The sequence below is a fragment of the Dama dama genome, chromosome 11 (genome assembly GCF_033118175.1).
Source record: "Dama dama isolate Ldn47 chromosome 11, ASM3311817v1, whole genome shotgun sequence".
Lineage (NCBI taxonomy): Eukaryota > Metazoa > Chordata > Mammalia > Artiodactyla > Cervidae > Dama > Dama dama.
Window position 1 is genome coordinate 32,346,885 of NC_083691.1, and position 23,471 is coordinate 32,370,355.

Below are 23,471 nucleotides of genomic sequence, written 5' to 3' on the forward strand. Positions count from 1 at the left end.
AAACTCCAGTACTTTGGCTACCTCATGTGAAGAGCTGACTCACTGGAAAAGACCCTGATGCTGGGAGGGATTGGGGGCAGGAGGAGAAGGGGATGACAGAGGATGAGATGGCTGGATGGCATCACCGACTCTATGGACATGAGTTTGAGTAAACTCTGGGAGTTGGTGATGGACAGGGAGGCCTGGCGTGCTGCGATTCATGGGGTTGCAAAGAGTCGGACACGACTGAGCGACTGAACTGAACTGAACTGAACTGAGGGCTTCCCTGGTGGCTCAGATGGTAAATCAATCTGTCTGCGATGCAGGAGACCAGGGTTCTATCTCTGGGTTGGGAATATCCTCTGGAGAAGTGAATGGCTATCCACTCTAGTATTCTTGCCTAGAGAATTCAATGGACAGAGGAGCCTGGTGGGCTACAGTTCATGTGGTTGCAACAAGTCAGACTTGACTAACACTTTCACTTTTTATTATGGTTGTCTAATGTAAGTTGTTTAATTGTAACTTTTTATAATTTAATTTTTGATAATAGCTGTGTTTAATAACCCACTTGTGAAATTTCTGTAATTTTGACAATTGGCTCTCACCACTGGAATGAGATTAAGTTACCTGCACAGCCACTGGACTTCAAATGTCATCCTCTCAGTTCAAGGACTATTTTGCCTTATCCGTTGATGCCCGTTGTAAGTCACATAATTATTAGTCCATGTGGAGAATCACATAGGAATAGATAAAATGGGGGAGGTGTGTTTAATAATACAACACAATACATTCTGTGGCAGTGGTGTGGTGTGCACAGTGAGAAAAGAATCAGTTCTATCTTGGGAAATTAGGTGTTTTAAAGGGAAGGTAACACTTAAGCAAGGATCAGCAATGGCTGCTGACATGAAATATAGACAACTTGACATTGTGTGTTTCCTGATGGAAGGACCACTGTCTCTTACAGTTATGCCAAGAAAGCAAAACTCAAATAATCTGTATTTGATTTACTACTGACAATCTACTGCCAATTTAGAGAAAATTAGAAGATAAAGCAACATATAAAACTATCCTATAGGACTGAATCAGCAAAATCTAGACTATAAGAAAACTACAGGACATATAGTCCTATTTCTCCTATAAATAAATTGCAAGAAAAATATGCATGGATCTTATTGGGAACTTTATTTAAATAAATTGTAAATAAATTCTCCAGCCAGACAGTTGGGAAAATATGAACACCAACTAAATATTTTATGATACTAGGAAAATATTGTTAGTTTACTAGTTGCAGTTAACTTTTGTTAGTTTATTTGTAAACATTGTTAGTTTATTAGTCGCAGTTAAATTTTGTGAAAAAAGTTCCTATCTTTAGAGATACATATTCAATATTTACATAGATGAAGTGATAAGACATCCAGGATCTTTTCAAACTTCTATGAGGATATTTATGTTCAACTGATCTTTGATAAGGGTGCCAAGACAATTAAATGGGAGAAAGAATAGCCTTTTCATCAAACAGTGTGGGGACAACTGGATATCCACATGCAAAAGAACAAAGCTGGATTCCTACCTCATACCATACACAAGAATTTACCCAAAATAGATCACGAAACTAAGACCTAAATATAAGAGCTAAAACTATAAAAATTCGTAGAAGAAAACATAGGAGTAAATCTCTGTAGCCTTAAGTTAGACAATGTTTTCTTAGATACAATGCCAAAAGCACAAGCAAGAAAAGAACAAAATGGATAAACTGGACTCCATCAAAAGCAAAAACTTGTGGGCTGCCAAAAGCTTATCAGGTGAAAAGACAACCCACCAAATGGGAAAAAAGATTTGCAAATCATATCTCTGATAAAGGACTTATATCTAGAACATATAAAGAATGTTTGCAACTCAACAATAAAAAGATATTTAAATATAGGCAAAGAATTTGAATCTTCATTTCTCCAAAGAAAGTATACAAATATCCAATAAGCACATGGAAAAATACCCAGCACTATTAGTCATTAAGGAAAATATATTAATAAATCAAAACTACAATGAAATACCACTTCAAATCCACTAGAATGGCTATTAAAAAAACAATACACATCGGCAAGAGTGCAGAGAAATTGCTGGTGGGAATGTTAAACAGTACAGTCACTTTGGAAAACAGCTTGGCAATTTCTCAAAATGTTAAACACAGAGTGGACTTCCCTGGCAACCCAGTGGTCAAGACTCCGTGCTCCCATGCAGGAAGCACAAGTTTGATTCCTGGTCAGGGAACTAAGATCCACGTTTCACTCAACATGGCCAAAAAAATAAAACATAGTGTTGCCATACGACTCAGCAATTCCACCACAAGGTAGAGAAGTGAACACATATGTCCACACAGAAACATGTACACAAATGTTCATAGTGGAGTTATTCATGATGCCAAAAAAGGTGGAAACAACCCAAATATCCATCAACTTATGAATGAATAAATAAAATGTGGTTATCCATACACTGGAATATTATTCAGCAATAAAAGTAATGAAGTACTGAAACGTGCTGCAATGTGGGGGAACCTTGAAACTTAATGCTAAGTGAAAGAAGCCAGTCATATTAGACCAGACATTTTATTATTCCATTTGTATGAAAATGCAGAGAAACAACAAATTTATAGAGCCAGGAGATAGACTGGCAATTGTTTACAGATGGGGGAGGGCTGGGGAAAGGGACAGACTGCTAATGGTTAGCAATGTCTTTTAGGGAAGGATGATTTGTTTGAAAATTAGATCGTGGTGATGGCGGCACAGTATGGTGACTATACTAAAAACGCTGAAATTGTACACTTTAAATGGATGAATTGTATAGTATGTGAATTATGTCTCAATAAAGCTATTTTTAAAAAATTCTACCAGGAGGAGAAATAAATAAGATCAGCCATGGACTGGTAAATGTTGAAGCCGGGAGAGGAGTACGGGGGGTACTCATAATACTATTATCTCTAGTTTACAGTTAAAATTTTCTGGGGACTTCCCTGGCGGTTAAGACATCGCCTTCCAATGCAGGGGGTGCAATTTTGATTCCTGATGGGGTGAACTGAGATTCTACATGCTGTGCAACTGAAAAACCAAAACCTAAAACAGAAGCACAATTGTAACAATTCAATTCAACATAATACAATTCAACACAATTGTAACAAATTCAATAAAGGATTTAAAAATGGTGCCTATCAAAAAAATCCTGAAAAAAAAAATTTCTGAAAGAAAAATTGGATATGCCGTTTCCTAGACTTCTCAGATGTGCTTAGCCAGATGTTCTCTGACCTTTCGGAGTTCATGGGCTCAGAGAAGTTCATCAGTCCTTTTAGGTGGGGTGGAGTGGAGTTGTTTTACACATAACCCAAACTGCTGCCGCCCACTTTCACCATCTTTCTACTCCACTGCCCACTCTGCCCACTCACGGGCAGCTTGGCCAGCCTCTGCCACAGCCTGGCCTCTGGGCCAATAGGGGGCCTCTGCCAGGGCCAGCCCCCTTTCCCGGCCTCCTCCTCCAAATCCCTGACTTCTGCTATGTCCTCCTCTCTACTTGTCACCACCCACCCTGTCGGAGGGGGAACCCATAGCAGGGCAGCTGGGACCCCAGTGAACCAGCTTTTGCCTCCTCCCCTCAGACCTCTCTGTCCCCCACACAGACTCTCCCAGAGGGTGAAACTCAGGCACAGCCTCACACATCATCCAGACCCTGGCTCTCACTTCCAGACTCACGCCCCCTCTGGCCTCTCTGTGAGTATCCTCCTCCCTCCGGGTGCTTCCCTGCTCTCCGTGCTGCCAGCTGCCTTCCAGCAATCTCAGCCCAGGGACAGATCTGTGAGAAGCTGAATTCCTTCCTACACGACTTTTGAGCCCTAAACAAATGAAGGGATGTATATGTTTGGGCACACTGAGGTCCCTGGAGATCTGCCAATGGTTAAAAAGCACTAGAAAGGTTCTGGAACATTCTACAACAACTAGAGGGTGGGCAACCAGGTAGCAACCAGTTAGGTAGCTCTGCTTGATGTCTCACACCTGTGTGGTCTCTGACTCAGCCCAAATCCAGAGTGACTTCGGTATGAAATACAAAGGGTGGCCTGGAAGAAAGAAGATCAGAGGAGGAACTGAAGACAGGCTGCAACGGCAGAGTCGGAGAGGAGGAAGGGCCATACGATGAATGGCAGAAGCAGAATTGCCAGGACTTGGTGACCAGTTGGACATAAGGATTAAGAAGAGCTCCAGGTGGGGGGAATCAGGTGAAAGGTGATGGTTAGGATAGAAAATAAAAGAGGACCAAATTCAAGTGTGATTGTTGAAATGGAATGCCTGTGAATCAGTCCTGTGGCGGGTAGCAGGGCTTAGCTGGAGACTGAGGTCTAGAGCTGAAGTGAACCAGCAATGCTGTGGTGTGGTATCTACATCAGGGCTCAGAGGCCTCTCTCAGGGATAGGGTGGCCCTATGGTCCGACCCTGCTTTACACTTGCAATCCTGGTTTATGCCTATTGTCCCTGTTAGCACTTCCTTCACTTTCAAAAGTGTCCCAGTTTGGATGACAAACTATCTTCCAGTCAGAGCTCTGTTTCTTTCCTGCTCTGTGACCTTAGGACCAAAGCATTTCTGCTCTTGGCGTCTCCCGTTTCTTTCCTCTGCAAAAGATGGAGATTGAACAGTGGTGTGAGATGTCCCTTCCGGCTGAGAAGTTGTGCCCATCTTATCTGGTGCCATCTCTCTTGGGGTTCAGGTCACCATATGTGGGATGTCAGTCATCTCTGAAGAGAAGGTTTGTGTGTATGTGTTGCAGAGGAGGGGGTACCCAGGCTGAGGACTAGCGTCCATGGAGCTCTTTCAGCACCAGCCTGTGTCTATGCTGGAGCCATCTGGCTCACAGGACATGTGACAATTGGTGAGAAAGGGCTGGAAACTTGGAAAGTGCTCTTTGGTGAGGGCAGAGGGGTGGTATTAGGCTTCGGTGACTACCTGGGAAGGCAGTGGGACTGTAGTCAAGTGAAAGTGAAAGGTGATCAGTCGTGTCCGACTCTTTTCGACTCCATAGACTGTACAGTTCATGGAATTCTCCAGGCCAGAATACTGGAGTGGGTAGCCTTTTCCTTCTCCAGAGGATCTTCCCAACTCAGGGATCGAACCCAGGTCTCCTGCACTGCAGGTGGATTCTTTACCAGCTGAGCCACAAGGGAAGCCCAAGAATGGAGCTTGGGTACCCACCTGGAGTGGGTAGCCTATCCCTTCGCCAGTGGATCTTCCTCACCCAGGAATCGAACCAGGGTCTCCTGCATTGCAGGTGGATTCTTTACCAGCTGAGCTATCAGGGAAGCCACTTGTAGTCAAACCTGGCTTCAAATCGAGCTGCCACTTGACCTCTCTGAGTCTCAGTTTGCTCATCAGTAAAATGGGGTTTATAAGGCGGCCTTGCCAGGATGTGTCAATCTGGAGGTGATAGTGTTGGAGGCAGCAACCTTGGAGGTGTTACCAGTCTGGTATCGCAGCGGCTGAACTACGGGCAGAAGCTTTAGGAAGCGAAACCAGGGGCCATAGCGGGACGGGAGGAGATTCCCGGAGGCCGGGGGGGGGGGGGCACCAACGGGAGCGGACTGGCTCTGCTCGTGGCGGGGAAGCGGGGATCCCAACACACTGGCCGGGGAAGGGGAGGCCCGCCCCGCAGATGCCGCTTCGCGTCCTCGATTACCCACCGGGCGCCCGCCTGGGCTCGCCGGTCCCCGGCTGTCACCTGGACGCTCGGGGAGGGGGCGAGGGAACCGGGCGGGAGGGGAGGCGGGACCTGGGGCCGGGGGGTGGGGCGAGGGGCGGGTGGCGGGGGCCGGCGCCCCGCGGGGAGGCCGGCCACGTGACGCCCGCAGCCCCGGGCCGGGCGGCCAGGCGGGGAGCGCCGCGGCGGCCCCAGGAGGTGGAGGCGGGCGCGGGAGCCCGGGCCGCGCGGGACTGGTCGTCGGGGCCCCGGGACGGCGGCCCCGGGGCTCCCATGCCATGGAGAAGCTGGCGGCCGGGCTGGCCGGCCTGCGCTGGAGCATGGGCGCCTTCCCGCTGGACCTCATCGTCAGCCGCTGCCGCTTGCCCACGCTCGCCTGCCTCGGGCCAGGTACCGGGGGTGCTGGGGAGAGGGGCCGCAGGGGGCTCTCCCGGCAGGTGCCAGCGGGGCCGTGAGGATGCGGCCCCTGCCCTCCTGCTCCTCCGCGCGGACCTCGCTCTGTTCCAGGCGCGCCTCCCCGGAGATCCGGGGTCCGGAAACCGAGGGGATGCCTCCTCCCGGGCCCCGCGGACGGGCACAGGGACAGAAACCTGGGACCGGGACTGGAGCCGGGTCCCGGAGAGAGCTCTCCGGCCCAGGTGGACCCCGGAGCCTGGCGGAGCCACCCAGCCCGTCCCGTCGGTGCACCCCCTTCTCTCGCCGCCCTCGGACCCCCGTCCGGGCCGCGCCCCCCTCCATCTCTTTGTCTCTGGCCTCTCACCTCGATCCTCCCGCATCCCTGGGCCTCGGACTCTTGTCTTCACGCTGCCGCCGCCCCCCACCCTCACCCCACGTCTTGGGACTCTTCTTGCACCCTTCTTTCGCGGCCCTGGGGTGGTGGGCAGCCTCCGCTCCCCGCGGACCGGCAGGCCACCTCTGGGCCTGAAGGAGGGAGTCCTCCCTCCCGGCGCGCCCCCAAGCCCCCCACCCCCGACCCTCGGCCCTTCCCACATCTTGCTCCACTTCTTGAGGTCCCGGGGGCCCAGGTTGCTGCTGATGCTTGGGGGCCCGAGAGGGGTGCCCGGAGGCTGCCCAGAGCAAGGGGACCGTTTCAGGAAAAGGGGGCCGCTTGGCTGGGGGAGGGGCGGGAGCCGGGGCTGGCAGCCAGGCCGGGGGTTTTGTGTGTGAGAAGAATAGGGGTTTGGCCCGCGTTGGCACACTCGCTTCCCTGAATGCTAATGCGGCCCGCGGCTTCAGGCTTGTCTCCTCTCCGCGGGGGCCGGGAGCCCCTCCTCCGACCCGCCGCGGCCGGGAGTGGGCACAGCGAGTGTCAGCGTGTCCAGGAGCGGGCTCCGTGAAGGATCTAAGCCGGGGCCGTCGGGCAGGGGTGCCTGGCGGTCCAGTGTCTTGTTCTCGCCCATCATCAGCGTGTGATGCTGATGTCAACAGCAGAGCTGTGTGTGTGTCTGCGTGTGAATGGAATATGCTGATCCTAGGTCGTGCCTGGCCACTTTCCCACACATCCGCTTTGGCATCTCCCCCTCCTGGGGGTCTTTTTTTGAGGACAGGCAGGCCTCCTTTGGGTTCCCTTGACCTCTGGCCCCCTTGTCTTGTCTCCTGCTGTGCACCCGTTATAATGGTCAGTTTATTGTCCTCCTACTGGGCTGCGGGCTCCTTGAGGTAGGGCATCCTGCCTAACAAAGATTATGGAAGGATTGAATGAACGAATGAAGGCATGAGCAACTGGTATAATGGCCCAGCCATCAGTCTGTGACAGTGGTGGCTATAGCTGTGGTCACCTTTTGTTATCAAAATTGTGAGTTGTGAATATGTGATCAAAAGTATATCTTGGCCCGTGGATTAGTGGGACCGTGAGACTGAGTTGTGTCATAGGGGTGACAAGCCCCTATCGCTGTGATCTAGCTGGCTGTGTTGACTCCACTGTTGGTGACCTTGATCCATGGTTGGTGTGTATCCTGTGTGGCTGTGGCCTGCATCCCTTGGAAGGGCAGGCTGGGGCTTAAGAGAGCTCTAAGAGGAGGTTTCAGAGTAGGAGAGCTTTCTCTGCCCCAGGTGAGGAGTTGAGGAGAAAGCCCCACACCCCCAACCACATATACACACACACGTGATGAGAGCCAGGCCCTGCTTGCAGGTCCTGAACACCCCCTCCCCTCCCCCCATCAAATGCACACACTTCAGGGAGTCCCCAGCCATCAGAGTAAACCATTTCCCATTTGGTTGGGTGGCAGAAATTTATTAAGTTGTGTTGGAGGGAGCGTCCCCCACCCCCACCCTACCCACCAGCTGCATCCAGGAGACGGCTCCAAGGCCTCCTGGAAGCTGGGCCAGCCTCCTGCTCTCCTGGAAACTGTTGCTGGGGTTGGAGCCTCTGGGGCCCGGGCCCCTCCCAACACTTTTGCCCCAGTGCAGCTTCCCCTAGGACTATCCCCCTCCCCTTCTAAATCCGCTGCGCCCCCCCATCCCCGCCACCCGCCTCCTCTGGCCTTCATCACTATGTCCCACAAATTGGGAGGTGAAGGACTCTGGGAGGGAATGCCAAGAAGCAGCTTCTCTGAGGTGGGACCAGGGGGTATCTGAGACCCCGAAGGTTCCCTCTCCTTTGGGGTCCCTTGGATGAAGAAGCCTGTCTGTGGAGTGGGCGAGAAGGAAGGGGCTGCCCAAGGGAGCCGTGAATCAGCTCCTCTAAGCCCCGCTATTCTCCTGACCCGAGTGACCCACAGCTCTGGGCTCCACAATGGACGACCCCTTCTCAGCCCTCTCTGGGCCCCGAACAAGGCCCTCCTTTCTTGGCCCAGGAGCTGACTCGGGGCTGAGAATTCTGCTGGTGTGAGTTGTGGTTCTGAGGTCCAGCCCAAGTGTCTGCTGCTCAGCGCTGTCTCCCATCCTCCCTGCTGCCCCTCTCCCGCCTCAACTAGTTTGCTGCCCCTTCTGCGAGAGCTCAGACTGCCTCCATTCAGTGCCTCAAACTGGGCCCGTATCCTCTGTTCACATCTCTCCCCACCACCCTCCCCCTGGACCTGAGGGCTCCTGGAGGGCAGGGGCTGGCTCGTCTGCTGGGAGCAGTGGCAGTCCAGTAGAATGATAAATGCAGGATGGAGGCTGGGTTGGTTGCTGGGGCCCCATTGGAAGCCTGAGCCCTGAGAGACGGGGCCTGATTCAGCCCCGAGGTCACAGCTGGCAGCCCCCTGTCCCTGGAGCATTGCTGGCCTGGACAGGGATCATGGGGAGCTGTCCTTGGGCGGTGTCTTGGTGAGGAGGTCACCCTGTCTGTTTTCTCTGCCCCTCCTAATGTTCTCTTTTCTGTTCTCCCTCCTCTGTCCTCCTGCCCCCTCCCAGGGGAGTATGCTGAGGGCGTCAGTGAGCGAGACATCCTGCTCATTCATTCCTGCCGCCAGTGGACCACGGTGACAGCCCACACCCTGGAGGAGGGCCACTACGTCATTGGGCCCAAGATTGACATCCCCCTGCAGTACCCAGGTGTGCCCAGGGACAGACGGCACAGAGCCAGTGGGGGATGTAGGCAGGGGGATGGGGTGCAGGAAGTCTTGGGAACTGGATGTTGGTGACTGGCTTTTCCTTAGAGCTGCAGGGATGAGCGAGGTCATGGCTGATGAGCCGGGCGGGGGGTGGGGGGCAGTGGTGATTAAGGTTAGGGTTAGAGTTAGGGTCCAGTGGTTTTCATACTGTTGTGTGAAGCCCCGGGTTTCTGGTTACAAACCTTTGATTCCCATTTTAAAGTAGATTTGAAACTAATGATTAAAAAAAAATCCACACCTTCATATCACTACAAGTCAAACCTTAAACCCTGACTAGAGACGTTTGGTGTGTGCCACAGTCTGCCTCATTAACCCTTTTTGTACAGACCCTCAAAGAAAATATCTCTTGCCAGGCTTCTCCCAGTATTGCACAACCCAAAGACATAGAAACAAAGGGATGCCCAGGCTGATTATATGGCTGCATCTGCTAGCGTTAATCCTGTTTTTCTGATGTTTGTGTTAAATTTATTGTTTTCATTGATTGACTTTTTTTTAAAAGTCTTTATTGAATTTGTTACAATATTGCTTCTGTTTCATGTTTTGATTTTTTGGCACCAAGGCATGTGAGATCTAAGTTCCCCACCAGGGATCGAACCCATACCCCCTGCATTGGAAGGCGAAGTCTTAACCGTTGTGCCACTAGGGAAGTCCCCATTGATTGACTCTTAAGTGAATGTTAAAATTTAAAAACTTTTAATAAAATTATGCTAGAGACCAGGGCTTCCATGGTGGCTCAGTGGTAAAGAACCCGACTGCCAGTGCAGGAGACCTAGGAGACTTGGGTTCGGTCCCTGGGTCAGGAAGATCCCCTGGAGAAGGAAATGGCAACCCACTCCAGTATTCTTGCCTGGGAAATCCCATGGACAGAGGAGCTTGGTGGGCTACAGTCCAGGGGGTGCAAAGAGTTGGACACAACTTAGCGACTAAACAACAATGAATATTTACTTTTATCTATTTTATATGTGATGCTGATGTCCTAAAGATTTTGTTTAAAGAAAGGATTCTGCTTCTAAAAAAAGAAGCCCTTTGATTTTACACAGGATGGAACAGAAGGCCTAGGAAGGGAAACGACCTGCCCAGGGTCACACAGCTAATAAGCAGAAGAGCAAGAGCTAGCACCCAGGCATCTCGATTCTTGGGCTGGTGCTTGCTGCCACATCAGGGATGCAGGGTTGTTGTTCCCTGGATGAAAAGGGTGCAAGACTGGTGGCCATCAGCCCAGAGATGCCCCTATTTAAGCCCAGGAGCCCACAGCTCCTGTGTATCAACATGTGCTGCTTTACAGACACTGGGCAGAGCTTTGCCACCATCACAGCCTCACAGCAACCCTGTGAGGAAGTCTCAGAGATCCAGGAGTTAGGAGTTAGATCAGTTCTGTGTTTAACTGCTGCCCACCCCCAAACAGGGCTTCCTTGGTGGCTCAGATAGTGAAGAATCCGCCTGCAATGTGGGAGACCTGGTTTCGATCCCTGGGTTGGGAAGATCCCCTGGAGAAGGGAATGGCAACTTACTCCAGTATTGTTGCCTGGAGAATTCCATGGACAGAAGAGCCTGGCAGGCTACATACCATGGGGTTGCAAAGAGACTGAGCGACTTTTACTTTCACCCTGCAACAAAGGTTGGAATCCTTGGAGCTGGGAAGGCTCCCAGCCCCTTCCTCACAGGTCTGCTGTTCCCCCTCTGGCCCTGCCTGGTTCTCCCCTGAGTCAGTGGGACAGGACCAAACCCTTTTCAGGGCTTCTGCTTTATACAACACCCTGTGAACTTGTTGTATTCCTGTAGTCCCCACACCCCATTTTGAAGATGAGGAAACTCAAGTATCTTTCTGACCTGGGGTTCTCCCTGGGGCCCCTGGGAAGGCCTGCCCAAGCTAGAAACTTCCCAGCCTGGTATTTGGCATTGGTCCAGGGAAAAGTCCCAGGTCATCTCATTGGGACAAAAAAGCAAAGACTGGGGGACTTCCCTGGTGCTCCAGTGGTTAAGACTCTGCCCTTCCACTGCAGGGGGCGCGGGTTCCATCCCTGGTCGGTGAATAAGATCCCGCTGCCAAAAAAACCCAAAACAAATCAGGGAAACCGAGATCCAGAGCCTCCTAGGGAACTGTGGGCCCACGGGGTTCCTGGCTCTTTCCCCCCATCGCTTTTGGTGGCCCCTTGACTGTCTGTGTATGGCGGTGATCATGGGGTGACAGCTGGCTAGCCGAGGTTTCGCATCCCTGACCCATCTTTCCATTGGGCTGCTCGCGCCCCGCCTGGTGGGGGGTGGGTAGGGAGACCGAAGCCCCCTAGGAGGGGGAGGGGCCGCCGGCAGGTTAACGAGGAAGCTCTGAGTGCACAGCCCGACGCTGGTTCCTCCTAATGAATTAGTAATAGCGCGGGCTGGCGCGCGGGCTGGCGCGCGGGCGGGGGCGGAGGCTGCGGACCTCGGCGAGAGCAGCCGCGGTGGGCGGGGTGGGGTGGGGTCCAGGCAAGGTTCACCGCCGTGGGAGGCAGGGAGACCGGCCTTCTCCCGGGTCACTCCCCCAGCAACTCCCCGCCTTGCTTCCTGCTCCGGCGGCGGACCCTGCGGAGCACCGCGTGAGCCAAGTTGTATGCTTCCATTTTACCGATGGGAAAACCGAAGCCTGTAGGGATTAAATAATTTGTGCAAGACCATACAGGTGGCAGGTGGCACCAGGTCTGTCCGACTCTCAAGTCTGTGCATTTACCCACCATTCTTTAAGGAGCATCTGCTCTGGGTCAGGTGCTTTGGGAGTCTCGGGCAGGGAGGAGGGGCAGGCCAGGGTGGGGCACTTCCCTAGAGCCGCGGGGGTCGAGGGAGAAGACCTCGTGTCTCTTGTCGGGGGAAGGCAGGAGAGGAAGCTGCCCCCAGTGGGACTGCAGAGGGAGGAGAAGGCTTCCCGGGGCCAAAGCATCACTCCCCAGAGGTCTTCTTTCCTTCCTCCCGGCAGTGATGACCGGTGCTGGGCTCAGGCTGCGGCGGAGGGGGTGGTGCTGGCTACCATGGTTACATCGATCTTCCCTGCCACATCCTCCCCCAGCTCTAGCCCTGACTTGGCTCCAACTCTCCCCAGAGGGGGCAGTGGGCATTTCTCCCTGCCTGGCTGCTTGGAATTGGTGGTGGTGGTGGGGGGTGGTGGGGGTTGTGTGTGGATATGGGGGCGGCGACTGGATGAGGGAAGGGGTGGTGCCCCTCCTGGATGGTGGCAGACCTGTGATTCCTCACCCGCTGGGTCCCCTCCCCAGGGTATCCTTACTGCCCTCAAGGGCTGTGGCTCATCAGAGGCCTCTTCCCACCAGGGTCTCAGAGTGGCTGGAGCAGGGTGCGGGGTAGGGATGGGGTGCATTCCCTCTGGGTTTCTCTGGGCATTTCCCCCTCTCTTGGTTCTCCCTTTTCCTGCTCTTAGATGTTGACGCTGCAGGTGCTGCCCCGGGCCCTCTGCTCTGCACCCCTGCATTAGGACGTGGGTGTCTCCATCTGGGTTCTGGTTGGGCTTTGAAACCACCACCTCCCCCATGCTGTATATACAATGCTGTGTGTGTTCCTGCTAGGAGTACACTGTGGGATTTCTCTGGGAAGAGGGTCCCCGATGGGTCGGGATCCTCTTTTCTTCCTCTTCCCTGAGCTATCTGGCCTGCCCCACAGCTGACACTGCCTGCTGTGGGCCGCTGATCTTCTGTTACTTCTGACTGCACGTCCCCAAGCCCTGCGCCCACACGCTCACCTGCCTGCCCGAGGAGCACCCCCTGCAGGGCCTCATTTGGCCTCCCCAGTTTGGCCCATGCTCCTGATAGCTTACAGTGTGCGGTGTTGGGTTCATGCTCTCCGAAGAAGATTTAGCTCTGGGACTAGGGACCAGGCTTGATCACTCAAGAGCTTTTGTGTAGCAGAGTTTTATTGAAGTATGACAAGGGACAGAGAAAGCTTCTGACATAGACATCTGAAGGGGGACGGAGAGGGCCCCCCTCGCTAGTGTTAGCAAGGGAGTTATGTACTTTTTAAAATTAGTTATTATAATAAATCAGAAGCATGGCTCAAGGTTGTAAAGATCTTACTAGACCTACTCCCATAATGTACATTTTAAGATAATAGGATTAGCCAGAAGCTTTTTCAGGAAGGAGAAACTGTCCTCAAGCAGGATGTATTATTGTCATATAATCCTTAGTACAGAGTTTAAACTGAGTTGTTTGTTGTGTAATCATCAGTTCCGGGCTTAAAGGAAAAAACGTTTTATGTGACTAAGGAATGTAGACAGAAAAAAAAAAAAAAAAGCTTATCCTTTTCTCCTCCTTGAGATTCCCAGACCCCTCTGTCCTTGGGGACCCCCGGATTTCTTATCAACCTGCGTAGGAATTGACTCTCTCACTCCCCAACTGGTTCCTTCCAGAGTCCCAGTTTTGGTTAACAGCTCTGCTGACCAGGCTGATAGCTGGAACCCCTTCCTCCCTGACCACTCGGCAGTCACTGCAGTCTGATGAGGCTTCCTACTGGAACCTGTACCCCTTGTTTTGTTTATTTGTTGCTCTCCCCTCAGCTGATGCCCCTGCTTTTTTCCAGAACTCGTTACTGGGTTATTTACCTAAGTGTACTTGTTATCTTTATAGAGTTCACCTTTGATCCTGGTCTTTCTTTGCTCAGAACACACCAGTGGGTTTCATTCTTACAGAATAAAGTCCTACCATATGGCATTCAGAGCTTTTCATAAACCAGTCACTATCTGCTTCACCCCCTCATCACCCCCCTCAAATCTTACTCTCCAGGCACACTCACCACGTTGGGCAGACAGTTTGCTTCTGTGACCATGTGTCTTGACTCATGCTGTTTCTTCTGTGTGGAATGTTCACTCTGTAAAATTCATTCTTATGATCCCCCCACACTGCCAGGCAGATTTCCCCCAACTTGGTGGTCGCCTCGTCTTTTGTTGAGTCTGTTGTAGCCATCCCGTCACACCCTGCTATCACATACTGTATCTGGATTTGATATCTTGAGGGCAGATCATATCTTACCCAGATCTGCCCCCCTCATTGGGCCTAGGCTAGTGTCTGGCACACAGTAGGTGCTCTATAAATTCTTGTGGAATGAATAAATGAATGTAATAGGCAGCAACCACCAGAATCACTGCAGAAGTTAGAGTCACCTTGTCTTCTCTCAGCCTATACAAGACTCTCTTCCTCCTGTGTAAGGCCTAAAAAGAGGCCAGATGCCAGCCTGGTTCACAGCCTGTCTTTGTGCTCATGTAAGTGGGCACATGGGGCTTCCCAGGTGACTCTGTGGTAAAAAATCTGCTTGCTAATGCAGGAAACACGGATTCCATCCCTGGGTCAGGCAGATCCCCTGGAGGAGGGCGTGGCCACCCACTCCAGTATTCTTGCCTGGGAAATCCCATGGACAGAGGTGCCTGGTGGGCTACAGTCCATGGGGCTGCAAAAGAGGTGGGGATGACTTAGCAACTAAACAACAACAACAACAAGGTGGGCACATAAAAGGTATGCGGCCAGTGAGGTCAGACAGTTAACACAAAGGGGTGTCAGCATTACAGATTAGCATCATTCTTTAAAGCGTGTGTCTTCTGGGGGCATCTGCTGAGCCAGTGGAAATATAGCCTTGGACTGCATGCAGGTCGGGAAGACCTCATCTGAGGGAGGTAGCTTGCTGGGCTGAGATCTGAGGCTTCTGGGACAGTGGGGCTGGATGTTGGACCACAGCAGGCTTTGGGAACAGACCAGGAGTCAGAGTGGCTCTCCTTGGGTCTCCAAAGCCTGGGGCTCGGCCCTGGTTTGCCCATTGCTTCAGTGTGGGTTAGCAATCTAAAGCTAACACAGGAGGCTAGATTCAGACAGGGCCTGCAAACATCTGCTCCAGTTTTTTCAGATGAGGATTCAAAACCCCCGAGAGGGGAAGGGATTTGTCTGGGTCATAGCAAATCAGAGTGGGGCTGGGACCAAGCTAGGCATTAGCATCCCCAATGCCACACTAATGTTGGTGTTCAAGTGTTTGGGTACCAGTTTGCCCTTGGGTTTCTCTAGGCAGACACCTGCTGGCCTTGTCACACACCCACTAACTCTCCACTGGGTAAGGGCTGTGCTCTATTTGCTAGGAATCTGTGCTCACCTCCCTGCTGAGTCTTGAACCAGCTGACCAGCTTCCACTAGTGCAGACCTGCCCTTCTGCCCACCTGAGTTCCAGAAGGACTGGCTGACACAAGGGGCGAAAGATGTGGGAACCAGGAGGCCTCTCAGGATGCAGGCTAGGCTTCCCAGCAAGAAGGCCCACCCTAGCAGCCTGTGTTCCCTCCTGTGCAGGGAAGTTCAAGCTCCTGGAGCAGGCCCGGGATGTTCGGGAGCCCGTGAGGTACTTCAGCAGCGTGGAGGAGGTGGCCAGCGTCTTTCCTGATCGCATCTTTGTGATGGAAGCCATCACCTTCAGTGTCAAGGTCAGTCCTTTCTGCACCGGACATGGTGCCCCCAGGTTCCATTATCCTCTGGGGCAAGCCTGACCCTGGTTGGAGGGTTCCCGTTAGGTTCTGAGAGGTAGAAGTGTCACAGTGTGGCTTCTGGCAGCCCCCTGAAAGCCTTTGGCTAGGTGTATGAACTTCCTGGAACTGGGCCCAAGGACTTCCTGCAAAAGGTGGGGAAGCAGGAAGTGTGTGTGGAGGTATGTGTGTGGAGGTTCATGCCTTGACTTGGCGATCTTTCAGGGCAGCCATCCTAGCATCTACTGGTGGGGGTGGTAGCTGTGGAGACATAGAGTGCAAACAGTCCCCCACTTGATGTACAGATAGCTCTTCACTATTTACAAACCCTTTTCTTATTCATCAATTCATTCCTCTTCAGAGTAGTCTTGTTGAATAGGTGGAGGATTATTATTGCCCAATTGTAAAAAATGATACAAGTGTTACTGTATATTGAATATTTTCAAAGTATTTCAGTATACATAGAGTCTATTTAGGGCTTTCCTGGTGGCTCAGATGGTAATGAATCTGCCTGAAATGTGGGAGACCCAGTTAGATCCCTGAAGAAAATGGCAACCCACTCCAGTATTCATGCCTGGGAAATCCCATGGACAGAGGAGCCTGGCAGGCTACAGTTCATGGAGTCACAAAGAGTCAGACATGGCTGAGCGATTAACACTTACTTTATAGTCTATTTAATCCTTACAGCAATTCTTATAGCAAATAAAATAATTATGTTTCCAAGAGGTAACTCTGAGGCTGTACCACCGTGACCACGTGGCCTCTACAGAATGCATGCCCTCAGTCCAGTGCTCTTGATCTTGGGAAAGCCCCAAGAGGAGGGTTGCCCTCCTGGGTCCCGGGACTGGCTTTCCCTCGGCTGGGGCTAAGGCCTCCCTCTGTTTCTGGGACTCCCAGGTGGTGTCAGGGGAGTTCAGCGAGGACAGCGAGGTGTACAACTTCACGCTGCACGCGGGCGATGAGCTCACTCTCATGGGTCAGGCGGAGATCCTGTGCGCCAAGACCACCAAAGAGCGCTCCCGCTTCACAACCTTGCTGCGCAAGTTGGGCCGGGCTGGGGCGCTGGCCGGGGTGGGCGGCGGCGGTGGCGGCGGCGGCCCGGGGGGCGCGGGGGCCGCGGGTGGCGGCGGGGGCGCCAGGCCCATCAAAGGCAAGATGCCCTGCCTAATCTGCATGAACCACCGCACCAACGAAAGCCTGAGCCTACCCTTCCAGTGCCAGGGCCGCTTCAGCACGCGCAGCCCGCTGGAGCTGCAGATGCAGGAGGGCGAGCACACGGTGCGCGCCATCATCGAGCGCGTGAGGCTCCCGGTGAACGTGCTGGTGCCCAGCCGGCCACCCCGCAATCCCTATGACCTGCACCCGGTGCGGGAGGGCCACTGCTACAAGCTGGTCAGCATCATCTCCAAGACAGTGGTGCTGGGGCTGGCGCTGCGCCGCGAGGGCCCGGCGCCGCTGCACTTCCTGCTGCTCACCAACACGCCGCGCTTCGCGTTGCCGCAGGGCCTCCTGGCCGGGGACCCGCGCGTCGAGCGCCTGGTGCGCGACAGCGCCTCCTACTGTCGCGAGCGCTTCGACCCCGACGAGTACTCGACCGCAGTGCGCGAGGCGCCAGCTGAGCTGGCCGACGACTGCGCCAGCCCGCGCCGCGCGCGCCTCTGCCTGCCCGCGCCCCCGCGCGCCCTCGTGCCCGCCCGTGCCCCCGGCCCCGGCCCACCGGGCGACGGCGACCAGGAGTACGTGATCCCCGACTGGGCCGGCGGGCCCGAGCCCGCCGCGCCGCTCGCCGAGATCCCCTACGAGGAGCTGTGGACGCACCAGGCGGCCGAGGGCCTAGCCGAGAGCAGGACCCGGCCGCTCCCGGGGCCCGATCTCATCTCCTTCGGAGCCGCCGGGCCGCCCCGCCTGGAGCCCGAGGCGGCGCCGCCTCCCGTGCCTCCCAAATCCGAGGCGGTGAGTGGACGCGGTGGAGGCGAGGAGGGTGGGAGGCCGGCCGCTGAGCTCTGGGGGCCCGGCCTTCCCGGGAGGTGGCCAGCCAGGGGCCAGCCAGGGTTTGGGTTTTGAAAGTTCGTTCTCCTGGGCCCCTGCCATGGCATCTCGGTCTCCAGTCGCTGAGGTGTGCGACAAAGGGTGGCCAGAGGTGGGGAGGGGGGAGAAAAAAAAGAGGAAAGAGACGCAGGCGCTTTTGTAGGAAGGGGTACCAAGGACAGTGGCCTTGGGAGTTGTGGGACAAAGATACCAGCAGGTCCCTAGCCTCATAGAGTATGGGATGAGACTAGAACAGTGTTACCCAGAAGGTTCCACAGAACAAAGGCTCCTTTAAGTTGCCTGGTGAAAAGAAGGGTCTAGGGTAAAGAAAGGTTAGAAAATACAGTCTGTGATTCCAGCTCTCTCCATCCTCACTGGAGCCACAGAGTATCCATTATAATGAAGGCTCTGAGAAGTCCTGCAGGTCAGAAACCCATTTATCTGGGTTTAATACAAGTTTCCAACAGAGCTTGTCTACAGACTATGGACAGCACCTATTAATGTCCCATGGAGTCCATAAGAAAGGGATCCAGATGGCAGATACTTTTCCTTCTGTTCTTCTCATTACACCTTTTTCTTCTTTCTCTCCTTTTCCTTGAGGAAGGAATATGTCTACTTAACTTTTTGTTGTTGTTGTTTTATCTACTTCTCTCTTTTTTCTTACATTCGTGATGGATTTCGAAGGCCACAGGAGACAGTTGTGCGTGTTATGGACTCTTGATGAGTCTGACAGGCTGGAGATGACGAGAAGGGGTGGGGTGGGTGGCTGAGTAGCAAGGCCGACTTTTGGCAAAGTGGGTCAGTCGAATGCACCCCCCTTGCCCAGCTGCCTGGGGACAGGGGGTGGCATCATGGCCCTGTGCTTGCAGGTGAAGGAGGAGTGCCGCCTGCTCAACGCCCCTCCTGTGCCCCCACGGGGTGGCAGTGGCCGGCTCTCGGGTAGCCCCCCAGTACCCCCACGCTTCCCTAAGCTGCAGCCTGTCCACTCCCCCAGCTCTAGCCTCTCCTACTACTCCTCTGGCCTCCAGGATGGGTGAGCCCCTCCCTTCCTTCTCTGGGTCCTGGGCCTCCTCAGGTGGATGGAAGCAGGGGAGGGGGACAGGGAGAGGGTGGGGAGGGGAGCCAGTGTGAGGAAGAGGAAGACCACAGACCCCGGGGTTTGGAGGGTGCATATTGCTGAGAAGAACCTGAGGTAGGGGCCCTTGGGGTCTGGGGCTTCCTGCCTCAGTTGGCTGCTTACCTAGATGATGACTGTGTGGGAGTGTGGCTCTCTTTCCTTCCAGACTGAGATCTGCCGCAGGATGGAGTACTCCTTGCCATTGAAAATTTTCTGTGTAGTTCAGTTTAGTTTTTCCTGGAGTGCAGGTTGCTGGAAGGAAGAATAGAGCAATCTCAGAGGGTCTCAGGCCTTGGGGGCTGGGGGCTGGACGGGCCAGCATGGCTGAGATCTCTGTCACCTGGCGGAATGGTGGTTTGTGGTGGCACATGTGTGTCCCTATCACGTTTCCCTCTTGCTCTGCTTACCCGTCTGTGTCTGTCTTTCTGTCCGCAGGGCGGGGTCCCGAAGTGGCAGTGGCTCTCCATCACCCGACGCCTACTCCCTCTATTGCTACCCCTGCACCTGGGGAGACTGCAAGGTGGGCGAGTCCTCCAGCCGTCCACCCCCAGGCCCCTTGCCCTCAACCACGCAGCCCAGCCAGGCCTCCCGGGCCCTTTTGGAGCCCCTGAGTGGTCGAGCTGCCTCCCTCCTGGGGGCCGACACCCCCGCCAAGACCTACCACGGCTGTCCACCTCCATTCAAGCCCTCCCACCCCCAGAAACGCTTTGCTCCGTTTGGAGCTCTTAACCCCTTTTCTGGGCCTGCCTACCCCACCGGCCCTTCAGCGGCCTCCTCTTCCGGGCCTGCAGCTGCCTCAGGTCCCCTGGCTACCTCCAGCCCCGCCTACTCCCCAGGCCTGAGCTCTCCAGGCCAGGCCTACTCGGCAGCTTCCGCCTCCTCCTGCCCCACCTCCTCCTCCTCCTCCTCTGAGTGGCAGGAACCCTCCCTGGAGCCCTTCGACCCCTTTGAGCTGGGCCGGGGCAGTTCTCCAGAGCCTGAGCTGCTGCGCTGTCAGGAGCCCAGAGCCGTGGGGGCACCTGGGCTGGGCCTCTCGCCACTTGGACCCCCCAAGGCCTTTGATCCCGAAAGCTTGGTGTTGCGGCAGGGCCCTGCCCCACTGTCACCGGCGGCCCCGCAGGGCCCCGAGGCCGGTGGAGCGCGACTCCTTCTCACCCAGGGGCGCCTCGAAGGGCCTCCTGCCAGTCCCCGGGATGGGGCCACGGCCTGGGGAGGCCGAGAAGCCGCCTCCTGGCAGCCCCCCGCTGACCTGTCTGCACTCTCCCTGGAGGAGGTCTCCCGAAGTCTGCGTTTCATCGGGCTCTCAGAGGACGTGGTCAGCTTCTTTGCCCGAGAGCGCATTGACGGCAGCATCTTCGTGCAGCTCAGTGAGGACATCCTGGCAGATGACTTCCGCCTGACCAAGCTGCAGGTCAAGAAGATCATGCAGTTCATCAAAGGCTGGCGGCCCAAGATCTGACCTTCCGGCTTGGGGCCGCCTGACTGGAATTTTGGCCCGGAACCACCCACCCCCACCACGCCCTGGGGGGCCAGCCCTCCCCGAGGTGGGGCCTGCCGCAGGGAGAATCTCTGCCAGGACTGCGGCTGCTCAGCCGTCACAGAGAGTGAATCCAGGGGAGGCGCGCTGGGAAACGGGGTCCTCTGGGCCAGACCCCTGCATGCCTCTTGCCTCTGAGTGTGCAGAGTAGGTGGGGGAGCAGCTGAAGGCACCAGCGAACAGGGTGCCCAGGGCTGTGATTCCCATGCGGCAGCTGGAAGCTGGCTTTTGTGGTGACCTAACAGCTCCCTCCGCTCTGCTGTGGAGCCCCCCTGACAGCTTGCGCTCAGTCCACAGCTTGTAGGTGCAGGCCAGAGACGAAGACGACGGCCCCCCATTGAAGCACAGATTCCCCAAGTGCCCGCTGTCCTCTGTGGACTCTGCTCCAAGCTGCCTCAGACGGAGGGCCAATTTCTGTATCTCTGGGATGCCCTCTTTACCCCCTATCCCCGCCCCCGCCGCCCGCTCCACCATGCGCTGGGTCCCTGGCCCTGAACACAGGTGTATCGCGTACAAGCCTGAGCCACCGCGCCGCAGAGCTCCACCTGTGGGCTCTGGTTCTCGGGTGATGCCTTTGGAAGGCCACAGCCCTGCCCTTGACCCACTTACCTGGTGAGGGAGGCAGTTGCTCCCCCAATGTTTCCAGCGCTCTGGCCTCTGCCCCCATCTGGCTGTATCTAGCCCTCCATCCTACCTGTTGCGTCCAGTCCATGACTCTTTCTGTGGAAGGGCAGGTGATTCTAAGGGCAGCTGCACCCTGATTCTCGAGGTGGGTGGCCTTCAATCACTCCCACTGGTCTCCTGCCCCATCCCTTGACTCCTGCAAACACCTGGTGTCCTTCCCTGGTTTTCTGTCACTGGCACAGGTGGCTTGGGAAAACCTACGTTTATCCTCCTGGAGCTCAGCCCTCCTGCGCTTGTTCACCTGCATCCGAGCAGATCTTTGTGCCCTGAATCCTGAGCATGGCCATCTGCCAGCACCCAGAGCAGGTTGGCTGTCATGTCCAACCACCCATCCCCCGAGCTCTTCTCTGTCTCACTTACCAGAAGCACACTAATTCTCCTAGTGTCAGGCCCAGGGGTATCAGCCTTCTTGTCTGCCTTACCTAGATATTTATTGCCTGTTTTTCTATCTTAAGAGTAGAGAAGCCGTGCCAGTGCTCAGGCCCTGAGCAGGCTGTCTCAGCACGGAGGGGAATCAAAGCAGAGCACAGAGACTGGGATGCTGAGACGTTGTGTTTCCTTGCCGACCACTTAGTGAGTCCTTGAGGGCTAGTGAAATAAATGCTAGACCACTGAAGAGTAGTGCGAGTGGAACTGTGTTCTTTCAGAGGGCCGTAGGGACCGACTGGCATGATGTCTGTGCCCTTGGGCAGGGGAGGACCTTGGAAATGGTTATGCACACGTCCCACTTGTTCCGCAGAGGCAGCTGATACAGCGGCCCTCATTCCTTTCTGAAAACCCCTCACCTGTTCCAAAACTATAAGAACCTTCAGTTCCCATTAATGTCTCAGCATAATTCAACACACCTCCCTAGGGCTGCTGGGGCTTCCCTGGTAGCTCAGCTGGTAAAAAATCTGCCTGCAATGCAGGAGACTCTGGTTCAATTCCTGGGTCTGGAAGCTCCCCTGGAGAAGGGATACGCTACCCATACTGTGGTATTGGGCTTCCCTGGTTGCTTAGGCGGTAAAGAATTTGCCTACAATGTGGGAGACCTGGGTTTGAAAGGTCCCCTGGAGACGGAAATGGATCCACTCCGGTATTCTTGCCTGGGAAATCCCATCGACAGAGGAGCCTGGCAGGCTATAGTCCATGGGGTTGCAGAGTCGGACACAACTAAGCGATTAAGCAGCACAGTTAGGGCTGCTGGGTGGAAAGATCATACTTCAGAGCCCCATGTTCCTACCCAGGTTTAATTTCCTGTCTTGTCCAAGTGCCTGCCTTGAGGCTGCTTAGAGCCCTGCCCCAACACCGCCACCCCCACCCCTGGAAGCCTGTTATTGGCCTTGGTGTAGAGGATCAGTTCTCTACCTTCTGTGGGTCACCGGAAAATTTCAACTCAGAGATGCCTTGGTGTTAAGAGTCTGGCTTCCTAGCAGCCAACTGTTGAGTAGAGCTGGGGCTGAGCTCCCCACTTGCTGGTCTCCACAGCAGAACTGGGACCATCGAGGGGATACTGAAGTGCTCACAGCTGGAGCAGAGGTAGGAGGCATTGGTGACATCTTCAAGTCAGGGTGGTGCAGCGTGATGGGACCTGAATTACGATTCTATACATTCAGTGAATCCTTCTGCCAGACCCAGAGAGAAGCCCCAGAGCTGTTTACCTGGACTAGGCACTGTTTCTGCCAGAATACAAGTGCAGGAATTTACTCCACCAGAAGACAGAGGGCGGGGAAGAGTGGAGGTGTCAGTAGACTGCAGGTGGTGGTGGGTCACGCAGCTGCTCACTGGGCATTGTCCACCTTCTGTGCTCTGGGGCAGCTGAGATGTGCAGGATGCACTGACCAGAAAAGCGTTACCTTCTCTGCCTAATGCAGAGGATGAGAGGGTTGGATAGCATCACCGATTCAAAGGACATGAACTTGGGCAAATTCCGGGAGACAGGGACAGGGAGGCCTGGCATGCTACAATCTGTGGGGTCACAAAGAGTCGAACACGACTCAGCAGCTGAACAACTGCCTACTATCAACGTTCCATAAACATTCTGAGTATGCACACGAAAGAGTTACACCAAGAAAAGAACTGGGTAAAACTGTCCACCGAGGATATGCAGTTTGGGAAAAGGAGTCTCTTACACGCTGGCCCTCCATAACTCTCCTACTCCTTGGTTTAGCCAGGACTCTTCCCCGCTGTAAGCAGAAGCCCAGCCAAAGCCTTTACACGTGCGTGCATGCATGCCAAGTCACTTCAGTTGTGTCCAACTCTTTGTGACCCTATGGATTGTAGCCCACCAGTCTCCTCTTCCTGAGGATTCTCCAGGCAAGAATACTGGAGTGGGTTGCTATGCCCTCCCTCCAGGAGATCTTCCTGACCCAGGGATCAAAGGTCATTCTCCATCACTGCAATTTCTCTCT

The 23,471-nt window shown here is 54.4% G+C and overlaps 1 protein-coding gene and 1 long non-coding RNA gene across 3 annotated transcripts; one reads left to right on the forward strand and one right to left on the reverse strand.

The window, feature by feature from the left end:
• Positions 1–5,964: 5,964 nt before the first annotated feature.
• On the forward strand, positions 5,965–21,702 carry GAREM2 (GRB2 associated regulator of MAPK1 subtype 2). The gene is made up of 6 exons (XM_061154970.1): positions 5,965–6,097; positions 9,044–9,184; positions 15,546–15,676; positions 16,613–17,668; positions 18,613–18,776; positions 19,296–21,702. Exons 1-6 carry the CDS (start codon positions 5,986–5,988, stop codon positions 20,317–20,319), a joined length of 2,628 nt encoding a protein of 875 aa, XP_061010953.1. The 5' UTR covers positions 5,965–5,985; the 3' UTR covers positions 20,320–21,702.
• Positions 17,506–19,668, reverse strand: LOC133064625 (uncharacterized). 2 transcript variants are annotated; one of them, XR_009694665.1, is made up of 4 exons: positions 19,612–19,668; positions 19,268–19,373; positions 18,984–19,112; positions 17,506–18,477 (listed from the first exon to the last, which is right to left on the reverse strand). It is a non-coding gene; the product is annotated as an uncharacterized LOC133064625 (long non-coding RNA). The 2 variants fall into 2 exon arrangements; XR_009694666.1 differs by lacking the exon at positions 19,612–19,668 and having other exon boundaries at positions 19,268–19,405.
• Positions 21,703–23,471: the final 1,769 nt, after the last annotated feature.